Genomic DNA, 16,610 nt, shown 5'->3' on the forward strand with positions numbered 1-16,610 from the left:
GGAAGCTCCTTGTCATTTCAGGTCGAGGCAAATGGTTAGACTCTGCGATCTCCTGATGGCCAGAAACAGTGCCTAGAAGATTACATCCTCAATGCCCGAGGGACCATGGTGACATACGGACAGGTCTAAAGGAGCACGGCTCATCCAATGGCAGAGCTAGGTTAATTCCAGGTCTCCTGACTCCCGGGTACCCCACTGGCTCTACCCTAATCTCACTGCAGGAACATTTCCATACTAAAAATCAGAAATCCCCATAAACGGTCTACGAACGCTGCCTTAATTTCTTCATCTGTGTATCTCTCTAAATTCCTGAAACAAGATTTAAGGCACCAGGTGTCAGTTTAAGCGTTATATGACCTCCAACTTACTTACTCAGAGTCTGCCCCTCCCCACCCTCCTGAACACCTCCCCCCCAGCCCCAACCCCAATCACTGCCACAGCCTCCCAGCTCCCACGGCCTTGCAGGAACATGCTTCAAGTGCTCTGCCTTCCTCTCCTTTACCAGCTCCTTTCCTTAACCTCCCCTCCTGGTCCTGGGCCCTCGTCTTCTTCATTCTGTGTGCTCATCCTCTCAAAGGACTCAGCTCGTCTTAAAGCTCAGGTTCCAATTACCAAAATGTCCTCCTCCCCTCTGCCCAACCTTCTCACCCGTTATCATCACTTCATAAAAACTGCTCCGTGAGAAAGCGAGTTTCCTCCTTCCCTAAGTTGTTTTGTCCCGGGGGCCTTTGCCTTATAAATGGTACCTTACTATTTTCTTTTTCCAAAGATTTTATTTATTTGAGAAAGAAAGAGAGAGACCAAGTAGTAAGGGAGGGGCAGAGGCAGAGAGAGAAGCAGACTCCTGCTGAGCAGGAAGCCAGATGCTGGACTCAATTCCAGGACCTGGAGATCCCGACCTGAGCTGAAGGCAGATGCTTAACTGACTGAGCCACCCAGACAGCCCTGTATCTTAGTATTTTAAAGTGCATTTTATTACATAAATGTTGTCATCTCGATCCAGTGCACTTTACTCATTAATACGGTCGTGACTCTGAGTCTTCTCTTTTCAAATACAGTTCAGTCTCCAGGGGCAGGGGCTAAGTTTTATGCTCTTTCCATATTCCATGATGGGTTAGCACCTGCCATGGAATCAAAATGTTTCTGCTCAAAGATGTAACAACAGAAAAGATTCTCGGCGCTGGTGTACGTGTGGGCTCCGGCCTCTGAGAGACCAGGGAGCCAAGCAAGCAGTCTGCAGCTCGAGCGCCATGGAGGAGGCACAAATTACACAGCAGGGACCACGCGGGAAATGGAAAAAGGGACAACGTATTAATCTTATTTTTAAATTTGGCCTGAAGAGCGTCTATACACGTAGCTCATTTTGCATGAAAACAACGGACAATACGGGAGGGACAGAATCAAACCAAGGAGCTGTGACAACGGGATGTTCTTCTTAGTTCTGACCTGGGAACACCCGGGAGGGGCACAGATGGACCAAAGCAGGCCCGGCTACCAGGGTCTAGAGCTGCCCGGGGCTGAGCCTGACGCCGGCTGAGGCTTCCAATCCCACGATCTTTATCCTGTGGTTTTTAGCAGGAAACTGAGGGAGGAGAGGTGCAAACAACAGAGGGAAGGAGCTTCAAAGGGGCCCACACCCTAGAGTAACTCATCTTCTTTCAGAGGCTTAGCTGGACTGGGGCACCTCTTCTACAATCAGAGACGTCCTCGATGAAGACATATAAGTACGTGCTTCGTTATTTTTTTCTCACTGCTTTGAAACAGAACACACTAATATACAATCATATCTCAAATACACAGACCATCAGGGGCGCCTGAGTGGCTCAGTTGGTTAGGCAGCTGCCTTTGGTTCAGGTCATGATCCCAGGGTCTTGGGATCGAGTCCCACATCTGGCTCTCTTCTCAGCGGGGAGTCTGCCTCTTCCTCTCCCCCCTCTCCCTGCTCATGCTCTCTCTTCAAATAAATAAAATATTAAAAAAAAAAATACACAGACCACCAATGGACTGTTTACTTAGACTCTCCGCATCATCATCTGTGAATTAGACAAAGCGTGCCCACGAGCCCTGGCCCTGCTTAGTTTCCAGGGACAAGTGCAGAGGTCACAAAGAGCCTTCCGTTACCGAGGATCACCGTGAAGCTGTCATTTTATAAAGGTGCCTTCGCGGCCTACGTGTTCTTTGCAAAGAACTTTTCCGTATTTTCTGATGCTCCATTCCTTCTAAATACTTACTTATCCTTTTACGGTTGGGAGCAAATATCGCCGAGCTCCTACAAGGACTGCTCTCTGGCTCACAGGCGAAAGCGTCCACATTAAAAGAGCCGTCTGGTTCATAAAGGAACATTTAGAGAAAGACACTCTTCTGTGTCTCTCCGTTTTCTTAATTTTAAATGCCCAGAATCTGGGAGTTGAAAAATAAGGCACTGGGAGCAACCGCTGCCGGGGGCAGGAGCCAAGTATCTTCCAACAATAATACAGAAATATCAAAATACCTCTTTCTAAATTGTGAAGTACTGCGAGGATGGGGAGGGAGAGAAACAGCACTGAACCGGGGAAGGATCAAGGACTTCTTTGTGTTGCAAAACTCAGCAGGAAGCCAATAAATGCAGAGGGCACCTCCCAGCTTCCTGTGTGACTAACTGTCCCCACCAACTTTCAAAATATGACAGGCAAGATTTCGGAATAAATACAGAGAAAACAAGTTATTTTACGTAAGACAAAATTTTTTAAAAAGAGAAACAGTACAGGAGTAGGGGAAAAATTATTACAGTTAACTTAAGCTAACTCGCTCTAACCCTGGGGATACAAAATGCTGGGTAGGAGAACAGTTGTGCAGGTTACAAGCACAAGCAGCTGAAATAAAGGACTCGGCAAGTAAATTTTAACAACTGACATGTCGGGGCACTGGGATGGCTCAGTTGGTGAGGCATCTCAAGGTCCTGGGATGAAGCCCTACCTCAGGCTTTGGAGGGGGAGCTCTCAGGGACTCTCAGGGGCTGGAGGGGGGAGGGGCTCAGGGGGCTCTTGGGGGGGCTCTCTGGCTCTCTGCTCAGTGGGAAGCCTGCTTCTCCCTCTCCCTCTGCCCCTCCCTCAACTCATGCTCTCTCACTCACTCTCTCTCAAATACATAAAAATCCTTTTAAAAAATGACATTTTAGGGGCCCCTGAGTGGCTCAGTGTGTTAAGGCCTCTGCCTTCGGCTCAGGTCATGATCCCAGCATCCTGGGATCGAGCCCCGCATCGGGCTCCCCCGCATGGGGCTCTTTGCTCAGCAGGGAGCCTGCTTCCCCCCTCTCTCTCTCTGCCTACTTGTGATCTCTGCCAAATAAATAAATAAAATCTTTAAAAAAAATAATAAAATACAATAAAAATTAAAAAATTTAAAAATGACGTTTTATACAAGTGCCACATAATAAATAATAAGGGTTTAAGACATTACTCTATGCACACAAGAATGCTTTAAATTCAGACTTCATTGTTAGGGAAAAAAAAAACCAAATCTGGCTTTTGGTGCCAGCACAGCACAGACAGCACTTGGGGTCTATGTGTCACATACTTACGCTGGGCAACAGCACCTTGAATGCGGTAACCCAAGATAATGGCTGCTCTCTGGATATCTATCTTGTTAATCAGATCTGAAGACCTGACTGCGCTGAGTCTCTCTCCGTCTTGATCCTCCACAAAGTAGATGAGCTGCACAGGATTGTCTTCTCCCTCCAGCCTTGACACGTTGACCAGCTGAAAGATAACAGAAACCATTAGCATTTTTGAAGCTCCCATTTCCAGATGCCCCGGCTCAGGGCACTCAGTCTTGTCTGTGTTATTCAGGATTCATTCCAATGCTCATAATGAGCTTGCGACACCATTCTGGATCCCAGAATCCCCACGATGCTCTTTCAGTGGGAAGAGGGACAATGAATGTTACTCTGTGCGGAATAACAAATGTGCCTCATCTTGCTCAAAATAGTCCCTGAGACAAATGGGCAAGTAGGACACAGAGAACAGAGCTGGCCAAGGCCACGCAGTCTCAAATTGCGACTGACCACGTCCAGCCTGTCATGGGAGAATGCTGCTGTCCTCCCAACATGAATCGTAAGGGCTACGTGCATCCCTGGTTCTCAGAAACTATTCCTGGTTCCACCCAATCTCACCTTGAATCTTAGCATTTTCTCTTTTTTTAGGGCACGGCTTCTCAACCTTGGTACTACTGCCGTTTTGGTTCGACGGGGGGCTATCCCAAGTATCGCAGGATATTTAGCAGCATCACTGTCCTCCACTCACTAGATGCCAGTACCAACAGCCACACCTCCCTCACCAGCTGTGACAACCAAAAATGTCACTAGACATGCCAGATGCACTGGCAGGGAGCGTAAAATCACCACTTGAGAACCACTGCTCTCGGGATGATAAATTCTTCAACGCCCCACTCTCAACAATAGATAAATCACATAGATGGAGAATCAGTAAGGAAACAGCAGATCTGAGCAACACTACAGACTAAAGGAACCTAACAGACATTTACGGAACATTCCGTTCAGTATCAACAGAAAACACATTCTCCTCAAGCACACATGGAACATTTTCTAGGATATACCTTATGTTAGGCCACAAAACAGTCTCAACAAATTCAAGACAACAGAAATTATATCAAGGATCTCTTCTGACCACAACAGTATGAAAATACAATCAATAATAGGAGAAAGCTGGATATTTCACAAACACATGGAAATTAAACAGCACACTCCTGAAAATACCATTAGACCAAAGAACAAATTGAAAAGGAAATGTAAAAAATATCGAGACAAATGAAAACAGAAATACAACATACCAACGTTTATGGGATATACCAAAAGCAGTTATAAGAGGGAAGTTTATAGCTTTATATAAATGCATACATTAAGAAAAACGAAAGATTTCAAGTAAAAAACTTGGGCATCTGGGAGACTCAGTCAATTAAGCATCCAACTCTTGATTTCGGTTCAGGTCATGATCTCAGGGTTGTGGGATCGAGCCCCTTATCAGGCTCCATACTCAGTAGTGAGCCTTCTTGAGATTCTCTCTCACCCTCTGACCCTCCCTCCTCTAGTCTGTTCGTAGTACACGCGCTCTCGCTCTCTCTCTCTCTCTCTCTGAAATAAATAAATAAATCTTTTTTAAAAAAAACAAAAAACTAACTTTACACTTCAAGGACCTAAAAAAAAAAGGAAAAACCTAAGTCCAAGGTTAGCAAAAAGGAGAAAATAATAAAGATCAGAGCACAAATTAATAAAATCAAGAACAGGAAAAATTAACAAAACTAAGCATTGGCTCTTTGAAAAGAAGCAAAATTGATAAATCTTCAGCTAGACCAACAAAGAAAAAAGGGGACTCAAATGAAAGTTATAAATGAAAGAGGAGACACTACAACAGGTAACAGAAACACAAAGGATCATAAAAGAATACTTTAAATAATTACACACCAACAAACAGGATAACCCAGAAGCAATGGGATAAATTCGTGGAAACACACAACCTACTGAGACTGAATGAGTAAGAAACAGAAAATGTGAACAGACCAATAAGAATTAAGAAGGCTGAATCAGTAATCAAAAACTTCCCCCCAAAAAACCCAGGACCAGATGGTTTCACTGACGAATTCTATAAAACATTCAAAGAATTAATACTAATCCTTCTCAAAAGTTTCCAAAACAATAAAGAGAAGGGAACATTCCCAAACTCATTTTATGAGACCAATATTATCATGATACCAAAGTCTACTAAGGATACTACAAAAACAAAAACAAAAACAAAAACAAAAACAAAAAAACACCCTACAGGGCAATATCTCTTATGAATTGGATGCAAAAATTCTCAACAAAATACCAGCAAACCAAATGCAAGAGTACATTCAAAAGATCATGCAACATGGGGCTCCTGGGTGGCTCAGTTGGTTAAGCAGCTGAACCTTGGTTTTGGCTCAGGTCATGATCTCAGGGTTGTAAGATCAAGCCCCACATCAGGCTCCAGGCTCAGCACAGAATCTGCTGAGGATTCTTTTTCTCTCCCTCTCCCTCTGCTCCTTCCATCACTTGCACTCATGTTCTCTCTTGCACATTCTCTCTCTCTCTCTAAAATAAATAAGTAAAATCTTAAAAAAAAAAATCATGCACTATGATCAAGTGGAATTCATCCTTGAGATGCAAGGATGGTTCAACAAGTCAATCAGTAAGTTTGATATATCACATTGATAAATGAAATATAAAAATAAATGATCACCTAAACAGATGTAGGAAAAGTATTTGACAAAATTCAATTTCCACTCAAGATATAAACCAGCAACAAACTGAGTGTGGAAGGAACACATCTCCACATAGGAAAGGCCATATATAACAAACCCAGAGCTAAAACTGAAAGTTTTTCCTATATAATCAGAAACAAGGGGTGCCTGGGTGGCTCAGTCGTTAAGCGTCTGCCTTCAGCTCAGGTCACGATTCCCGCACCCTGAGATCGAGCCCCACGTCAGGCTCCCTGCTCAGGAAGAAGCCTGCTTCTCCCTCTCCCACTCCACCTGCTTGTGCTCCCTCTCTCAGTCAAATAAATAAATAAATAAATAAATAAAATTTGGGGAGGGAAATAAATAAATAAAATCAGAAACAAGATAAGAGTGCCCACTCTCAGCACTCCTATTCAATACAGTATTATCCTAGCCAGTACAATCAGACAAGAAAAAGAAATAAAAGGCATCCCAAGCAGAAAGGAAGATGTAAAATCTGTCACTATTTGCAGATGACATGATATTATATATAGAAACCCCAAAACACTCCACCTTCAGTAAAGTTACAGGATATAAAATTAATATATTAAAAATCTGTTGTGTTTGTGGGGGGGGTGGTTTTTTAAAAATATTTTTATTTATTTATTTGACAGAGAAAGAGAGAGAGATCACAAGTAGGCAGAGAGAGAGGGGAAGCAGGCTCCCCACTGAGCAGAGAGCCCGATGTGGGACTCGATCCCAGGACCCTGAGATCATGATCCGAGCTGGAGGCAGAGGCTTAACCCACTGAGCCACACAGGCGCCCCTGTGTGTGTGTGTGTGTGTGTGTGTGTGTGTGTGTGTGTGTGTGTGTTTTTAAGTAGATTCCATGCCAAGTGTGGAGTCCAATGCGGGACTTGAACACATGACCTTGAGATCGAGACCTGAGCCGAAATCAAGAGTCCAATACCCAACCAACTGAGCCACCCAGGTGCCCCCATGTTTTCTCTAAATAATAATGAATATTTTGAAAAAGAAATAAAATAGTACCATTCACAACAGCATCAAAAATAATAAAATACTTAGGAATAAATTCAACCAAGAAATTAGAAGATCTGTACACTAAAAACTATAAGACACTGATGAAAGAAATTGAAGACACAAATAAATGGAAAGATATTTTGTGTTCATAGACTGGAAGAACTTGTTAAAATGTCCATATTATCTTGGGGCGCCTAGGTGGCTCAGTCAGTTAAGCATCTGCCTTTGGCTCAGGTCATGATCCCAGGGTCCTGTGATCGAGCCCCACACTGGGATCCCTGCTCAGCAGCAAGTCTATTTCTCCCTTTCCCTTTGCCCCTCTGCCTGCTTGTGCACTCACTCTCTCTCTCTCTCAAATAAATAAAATCTTTTTTTAAAAATGTACATACTACCCAAAGCCATCTACAGATGCCACCTATAGCCCTCTGTAGCCATCTAAATTCTAATGGCATTTTAGAAATAGAAAAAATAATCCTAATATTCATATGGACTCACATAAGACCCTGGTAAAGGAGCCAAGAATACTCAATGGGAAAAAGACAGTCTCTTCAATAAGTGGTGCTAGGAAAACTGTATATGCACAACCAAAAAAATTAAACTGGGTCCCTATCTTATATCACTCACAAAAAATAACTCCAGGGGCACCTGGGTGGCTCAGTAGGTTGAGCACCTGCCTTTAGCTCAGGTCATGATCCCACGGTCCTGGGGTAGAGCCCTGCATTGGGCTCTGCTCAGCGGGGAGCCTGTTCCCTCCTCTCTCTCTGCCTGCCTCTCTGCCTACTTGTGATCTCTGTTTGTCAAATAAATAAGTAAAAATCTTTAAAAAAAAAAAAAAAAAAAAAACCTCCAACGGAAAGATTTAAATGTAAGACCTGAAACCATAAAACTCCTAAAAGAAAACATAAGGGAAAGGCTCCTTGATGTTGGTCTTGGCAATGACTTTCTAGATATAACACTCAAAGCACAAGCCAAAAAAAGAGCAAAAATAAACAAGGGGACTGTGTCAAACTTAAAAGCTTCTGCATAGCAAAAGAAAGACTCAACAAAATAAAAAGACAACGTATGGAAAGGGAGAAAATATGCAACAAATCATATATCTGACAAGAGATTAATATCCAAAATATATAAGGAACTCATACAACTCGATAGCAAACAAACAAAAACACACCCAAACCCTCTGATTTAAAAATGGGAACAAGATCTGAACAGACATTTTTCCATAAAATACACACAAACAGCCAACAGGTATATGAAAAGGTCAACATCACGAATCATCAGAGAAAAGTAAATCAAAGCCACAATGAGGTATCACGTCACACCTGATAGAATGGCTATCATCATAAGACTAGAGATGGGTGCTAGTGAGAAGATGCGGAAAAGGGAACCCTTGTGCATGGTTGGTGGGAATATAAATTGGTGCCAGCATTGTGGAAAACAGTATGGACATTCCTCAAAAAATTTTAAATGGAACTACCATGTGATCCAGGAAGCTCACTTCTGGGTATATACCGAAAGGAAGTAAAATCCACTATCTTGAAAAGATATCTGTATTCCCCCAGTGCCGCCCCTGCTCACTGCGGCATTATTTACAACAACCAAGACATGGACCTAAGTGTCCATCTATGGATGAATGGATAAAGAAGATGTGATGTGATATGCACACACATGTGCATGCCCACATACACATACATGGAATAACATTTGGTCATAAGAAAGAAGGAAATCCTGCCATTTGCAACCACATGGACCTGGAGGGCATTATGCAAACCGAAATAAGGCAGACAAAGAAAGACAAACACCGTTTGCGCTTGCTTATTTGTGGAATCTAAAAAAGCCAAACTCATAAAAATAGAGAGTAGATAGTAGTTGCCAGGAACAGGAGTTGGGAGAAATGGGTGATGGTGGCCAAAGGGTATGAACTTCCAGCCGTAAGATGAGTAAGTTCCAGGGGTCTAACGCACAGCGTAGGGCCATGGTTAACAATGCTGTTTTATATACTTGAGAGGGGCTGAGCATAGATCTTATTCTCACCACAACCAAAAAAATTCTTACCACATCCAAAAAATAATAATGGACGTGTTAGCTAATGTTATTGTGCCAGTCACTTTGCAATATATACATATATCAAATCATCAATTGCACATTTTAAACCTCTATGGTATCATGTCAATTATCTTTCAATCGAGCTAGAAAGTTGTACACAAATTCACAATCACCTAGTCAAATAGTGCTTTGATTTGTCTCAGAATTGATCTCCCTCTGGTGCCCTCTCATATTAGGACTTCAGAATCTGGTATCCTTGCTGTATCACGGTTTTACATAAATACATGTTTCTATTTTGTTGCTGTTTTTCTAATAATATGCCACAATTTTACTGCCCCTTGAGACTCCAGCAAAATGCAGGACTGATGTCAACAATGAGTCCAAGCCCTCTATTTTGCATAAGCAATTTGAATTTTTGGTTTCTACATTTGCCATTGGCAAAACGCAGCTGCTACTTTTCTAGCCACGTGTACAGAATTGTAATACTGCCCTGCGCTCTGGACACGGCTGCGGGACTCCTTCTTCCCCACTGGAAACTTCTGGCAAATCAACAACTTCATGATTTCACTCTGAATGCCTTCTTCCAGATAATTTTAAAAGATCCTTTACAAACAGGTCCAAACTCTCATCCCTGGAGAATCTGTTCTTTATACCTCCCCATTCTAAGAAGGGCTCATCTATCCTGCCCTTTGTTTGCTATGTCTAGGCTCATTCCCTGACCACTTCTACTCCCTAACCACCTAATCCCTCCCCAAACTGGGCTGTAATGATTAATTTTTTTATTAGCCCTGAGAATGGAATACTATCGAAGGGCTATGTGAATGTTTACTGCACTGAAAAAGTTTTGATACCTTTTAGAAATGGTTTCACCTGGCAGAAACCAAGTTCCAGTGTATTTGGGTATATAATTAAAGACTCTATAAACTCATCCAATCTAAAAGCAACAGTCAGTAAAATCTAACTCTAGCGTCCTTTCTAGATAACTTCTTATCAGATTCATATCTGGAATCCATACAACCATAGTACGATGGAGTCATCATTTTGGGCAACGTTTTCAATTTCACTTTTTAAAATTATTTTCTGATTAAAATCACATGTTCACCGTACAAATTACAAGCTCACTGGAGAAATTCTGAAAACACACAAAATGTATATAAAAAAAAAAAGATGAAAATCACCTGAAGCTCAATCAACCAAAGAAAATTATTATAAACACTGTGGCATACTTCCATAATTTTTTTCATAGGTTTCATATTAATATTTGGATGACAGCACATGCATTCTTTGGCAATCTTTGTTCACCATATCACTCGATAATTTATTAATTTATGTATTTTGAAAGCGAGAGAGAGTGTGAGTAGGGGAGGGGGCCGGGAGGGGAAGGGCAGAGGGAAAGTGGGTGGGGGAGGGGGCCGGGAGGGGAAGGGCAGAGGGAGAGGGAGAGAGAGAATCTGAAGCAGGCTCCACATTGAGTGTGGACTGGGGCTTGGTTTCACCACCCTGAGATCAAGACCTGAGCTAAAATCAAGAGGCGGATGCTTAACCCACTAAGCCACCCAGGTACTCCTCATTAGTTTTTTTTTTAAATGACAATGGCCACCTAACATTCCAACATACAAAGATTCACTATAATTTATTTACTCATTCTCCAACTGATGGTCATTGAGGTTGCTCTCATGTTTTCCCTTTTACAGATGATATTTTGATGAAGAGTCCCGAACTGTTGCACATGAATCCTTGTCTATGTCTCCACATTAGGTCACCCTAAGCGGGGAAAGATGTGGGGACGCAGTCCCAGTGCAATCCGTCAGGTGGCACCGCTGGCTCGGGGTGGCTTGGTTCACTTCCACAGACCTCACACTCCTACCTGAGGGAATTTGCACAACTAACGTAGCACTTCATTAGGTAGTTTAATGAGGTCTCTGTTTTACGTGCATAAATTAGCCTCCACCAAGACCTTGAACTCTACGAAGCCAGGGCTGCTAAATAAGGCAAGGCTTTTACAGGTCATTTTAATTTCTTTTTTGTTTAACACTTATTTAATGTTATTCTCAATGTTTTATTCGTTTTTTAAAATTTCTCTATACTGGACTATAACTGGCAAAGGAATGACTCTGGGAGAGGGAATCAAGAGCAATGCTGACGGGGAAAACTCGGTAAGAGGGTCACAGGACAATGTCGTCAGCTCAAGGCAAACTCCCGCCACACCCATCCAAGTCAGCTGAGTACCCTTCCCTCCGATGCCCCTGCACCCCCGGATTGCACCGGCTTTCCTGTCTCTGCGACACCTTAACTTTAAATATCCCATTTTCCTAGCTCTAGAAGTCAGCAGTCAATAAAGAAAAACATCCAAAATAATCAGAATTCACATCGAGATGGGAATAAATTACAGCCCCAACCTCCAGCTCTCTGCGAGCACTTGCATTTTTGATGGGTCACTTTTGGATTCAAATGGATCTGTTGTTTGTAGCCTTCCTGCTAGTTTACAAAATGGACTGTAGGGTGACGGACGGTAACTAGACTTCTTGCGGTGGTCGCTTTGGAGTGTATGCAAATATCAAATCATGATCTCGTACATCTGAAAATAACATAATGTCATATACCAATTTTACCCCAATTAAAACAACAACAACAAAGTGGAGATAGTTGGGTAACATGAAACCACCTGCACTGGCTGGAGGCAGGGAGGATAAAATGCTAAAGGGAGGACACAAAATTCTCCTCTCTCCGATCCCTTAAGGTCTCTTACAGATGGGTGATTTATAGCTATGATGCTATTAATAATACTTAACACTGCATAAAATTGACTACGTTTTTGGTAATTAAAAACTACTCCAAAAAACAAGGTCATGTTGATGGCATGGCAACCCAGTGACACAATTTTCTTGCCGTGCTCCCCATGGGTCTATGTGTCTAGACTCTAGTCGAACTGAAATGCTACAACGCTCACTTGCTACCAGATAGAGTCATCAGTCCCAATCAGAATTTTCTCATGGCATCTTCCATTTGCGTGAAAATTCCGTGTGTTTTTAGACAAATCTCTGCCCCCTCCTTCCCTCCTCCCTTGGTCTTCTTAGAGTACCTGCACCACGCTGTTCCCGGCAGCGACGGTGGCCCTTCTCCACATCCGCCTCCGCGTGGACACCTCGCTGAGCAGCTGCGCCAGCTTGCGCTCCATCTCGGCCTGAAACACTTCATTCTGGAGCTGCTTCTCCACGACGCCCAGGAGAACTACATTTACAAAATGAAACACACCCAGGCCCCGAAACAAGTTAGCAGCGGAGGAAAAATGAGCGCATGTGGAGGACAAATTAACATAGGATTCCTATCACGTGCCCACCCCTCGAGAGGAGATACTAGGGAAAGAAAGTGAACATGAACGGGGTCATAGGGAGCCAGGAAGTGCTGCTCAAGGGTCTTATTTACAGTTCCAAGCTCTCACACGGGCTGGTGGCCAGAAGTCCGAGGAACTGGGCAGCATAGAAGCTTTAGAGCTAAGAACTCCCACACGCGGGCAAACATTTTATCCATCCTTATTTCAAAACTTCTGGAAATGCTCTAGTTCATATCGCATCTAGACTCAAGACTCAGATGCAGGAACTCACCCCAGATAAGGGTGCCTGTCTGAAAAACATCTGCTGTAAGCACGATTATCAAACAGATAATGGGCTTGTCAGCATATGGTCAGAGGAAAGACCTCTGGGCTTTGCAGCCAGAACCGGCTCAAATCTGCCCGGAGACAGACCAGGGACAAGTCTCGGAAGTGCTAGGAAAATGATCTGGAAAATGGGGCCACTGCACCACGCAAAGAAGTGGAGCCTTTCCACGGGATATTGTATGTGAAGCAAGGAGAACCGACAGGGCCTGAGAAACCACAAATGGTGACCGTCACCACAGCACACGATTCTCTCCATGACCAGTTACTTACTGTGCCGCTCACTGGGCACATAGTGAGGGTGTCACTATCTCTTCGACTTTGGTTACCCAGTTAGAAAGCCTTTATCTGCAATGCCATAGCTATAAATATCTGACCCAGGCCCACAAGACTTTTTTTAAAAACCTCATTTGCTCACCAAGCTATCTTATTCATCCTCATAAAACCAAACAAATAAGCCTTTTTAGAAAAAAAAAAGAGAGAGAGAGAGAGAGAGATCCTTGCTTTGGAACTCTATCCTGTTTTGGATCAGAAGACTGTCAATTCTTGTTAGACCTTCCCCTGAACTTGATGTATGAATTTTAAAGAAAGCCAATCCTTTTCGTGCCATAACTCAGCAGGACATATTCCCACAGCTGAATCTGAATTCCCTTCTCATTCATTCTTTGCCAAGAATTTAAGGGACATGGTGCCCTGAATTTAGGACTCAGACGCACGAAAGGTGACATCACGCTCAGTACACCTGCACAGACTTTTTATTCTTACAGCTGCCAAAGCATTATGTAAGTCCGACATACCTGTTCTCACCCAGGAGGATTTCAACAACTGAGATAAGTTCAGCTGTGGGTACTGGAAGGCTATAAAAGGGAAAGGAGGGAAATCCGTAAGAACATGTTTGCACGCATCAGGAAGGTAAGTCTAGGGAGTACCCGCTAAGTCACAGTACTTTGCCTTTCCACGGTATTTCGCCTTTAGTGCAAAACGTGTTAGAACAAAATGCCAGACTGGTGTGAAGGCAAGGACCACAGGCAGTTTCTGAGCACAGGAGTCTCCAGGAGAAAGACAGAGAATGAGAAGTAAAAGGCTGGCTCGAGTGACCCAGTGGGACGCCGCTTTACACAGAGCCCACCCACCCACATGATCCCCTTGAAATCTCATTGTTCCAGAGCAATGAGATTTCACACTGTGTTCGCTGGGACCCCAGGATTTGCCAGCAATGACTCCAGGTAAAGTGACCCTATGTCCTGGCTTGCCCGGGACAGGCCCGGGCTACCCCGGCTGTCATCCTTACTCTTTTACCCATACCTGCACAGCACAGAACGAACGGTACAATTTGTAGAGAACAATTTCTATCCCTGCCTACTTTTGCATCTGACAAGTCACCCTTTTTAATTTAATTAACTGCACACGAAAACACATAAAAGTCATTAGACCATTTGGCTGTTCCATTTTTGAAAAGGAATTTGATGTATTTTTTGGCCTGACTTCAACCCTCAAATCTACTGTTTTTTGAAGTAAATGTTTACCCCACCCCCAGCCCGCTCCGTGTGCACCGTGATTCTAATTGCTTCAGCCAGGAAGAAAGGTTTTGTTTGTTTTCATCTATTATTCTTTTCTTAGTTTTGTGCGTACATGCAGCAAAATTTACTCTTTCTGGTGTACGGCTTTATGGTTTTGACAAAGGCACAAAGTTGCATAACCACCACCACATCAAAGACACAGAACAGGCTCATCAGCCCCCAAAAGTTGCCTTCTGCTACTCTTCCACAGTCTAGCCTGCCTCCCACCCATCACCCCTGGCAACCACAGGTCTGTTCTCGGTGCCTCTGGTTTTACCCTTCCCAGAACTGGTGTAGTCTTTACCAGTGCCCTGTACTCTCAAAGGACAATAATAAAGCAAGGCCAGTGGGTGAGGAGGGCTCGGGAGGCCCAGCCGGAATTGACTCTGAGAAGCTCTGATTTTATCTGATTTACACTCTGGACTTCAGCCAAGTATTTCAAAAGAGGTCCGGCAATGAAAACACTTGTGGCCACTTTCCCAGCGTTTGGTGAGAGCCATACTCACGTTCTGCGATCTGGAGCACGGGGTACCCCAGGTAGAAACTGAACTCCACCACGCTCAAGTTCCTGAGCAGCTGGCTCACTTCTGTCCCGTTCAAAAACCCCCGCGTGCCTCTGACGGCAAAGATGATATTGACCGGGCCCCGCCGAGGGGCCGGCCTTGAAGCACCCATGGTGATATTCAGGATCTAAAAAGAAGGAAGGTGGGATCAGCTTCCAAAAGAAAGCAAAACACTGAGCTAAAAGCCGATGGTGTCTCCCTTACACTTTCTCTCACTGATTTTTTTTTTTTTTAAAGGAGAGAACATTTCTCAAAGGAACAAACCAGCTCCACAACTTGGTTCCCGTTTGCAATACTTAAAATTCTCGGTTTACTGAAAATGTTTTCCACATGAAGCGATGAACCGAACACGTGTATTCATAGTCCCTCCCTGCCCCGCCCACTCCAAATCCCACTGAAATAACAAGAAGCTGAACAAAGGGGAGTAAATCCACAACGGCTCTGAGAATGGAAGAAAATCAGAGATTCTGTCAGATTCCTGGAAGATGGAGACAGGATGGGATCGTAATGATATAAACCAGAACGGAGGGAACGGAGACCCAAATCATAGCCAGGCCTGGAGCGCAGGAGCAGAGAGCTGGGAGGCCTCTGCAGGAAACAACCCCAGAGGAGGCCATGAACAGCGATCAGTACAATTATTCAAAGCCCACGTACCAAAGAGCTGAGCTGATTTTCTCCCTCCTCCTTCCTTCCTCACGGCCATGGGCAGGCCAACACAGAGGGGCTGGCACAGCCACACCTGCCCCCTGACCAGCCCAAAGAAGAGCTCCAGAAGGAAAAGGAGCTCCTGGTCAGAGCAGGCTACAAGGCTGTGGGTTTGGCCACTAGGAAGGAGGGTAGAGACTACTACCCACCAGAGCACACGAGAGACAGAGAAGGGAAGAAAACGAAAGAAAAGGCAGCTTTTCTGTGAAGTGCTCCATTTCCCGAAATCCTTGTCCTGCACTGGGGCAGGCGTTCCAGTCCGCCCCACCAACCTCATCCCCTGCCTGGGACCCAGTGCTCCAGGGAGTCCTCCCATCGGGAGACAGGGCGGATGTGGACACAGACGCCACAGCTGAAGGGGTGAGCTGCCAAAATTAACAACCTGCTTCTTCACTCCTCATGGCGACTAACCATCAGTGTCCGGATAGTTTACGGAAAACTAGGAGCCCTAGCGCCAAGGACCAAGATCAACACAGAACAATGGCTGCGGAGAAAACACAATGTGGGAACCGGAAGGCAACTTTTTAAACAAATGCTCGTTAATGTCCTCAGAGACTTTCAAGGTGATATCCCGGCACCATTCACGATAATCCTGCGTCTTTGCAGGAGAAATCACCATGAGAAAGGAGCCAAAAACAACAGAAAAAGGAGGGACTGAGAAACACGGCAGACACAGCTGAGACAAAATTAATGACTCGGAGAACAAAGTTTAGAACATGTGCAGGGGCGCCTGGGTGGCTCAGTGGGTTAAGCCTCTGCCTTCAGCTCAGGTCATGGTCTCAGGATCCTGGGATCGAGCCCCGAATGGGGCTC

At 44.2% G+C, this 16,610-nt stretch overlaps 1 protein-coding gene across 1 annotated transcript in view; it reads right to left on the minus strand.

Moving 5' to 3' along the window:
- The window catches only part of KIAA1549, a 135,403-nt gene that overhangs the window by 59,074 nt on the left and 59,719 nt on the right, over positions 1–16,610 (minus strand). The window contains exons 6-9 of the mRNA XM_080818228.1: positions 15,036–15,219; positions 13,768–13,827; positions 12,398–12,546; positions 3,560–3,737 (exon numbers count right to left, since the gene is read on the minus strand). Of these exons, the coding sequence (XP_080674354.1) occupies positions 3,560–3,737; positions 12,398–12,546; positions 13,768–13,827; positions 15,036–15,219 (571 nt within the window). The remainder of the gene's footprint in view (positions 1–3,559; positions 3,738–12,397; positions 12,547–13,767; positions 13,828–15,035; positions 15,220–16,610) is intronic.

This window comes from Martes martes, assembly GCF_963455335.1.
Source record: "Martes martes genome assembly, chromosome: 11".
Lineage (NCBI taxonomy): Eukaryota > Metazoa > Chordata > Mammalia > Carnivora > Mustelidae > Martes > Martes martes.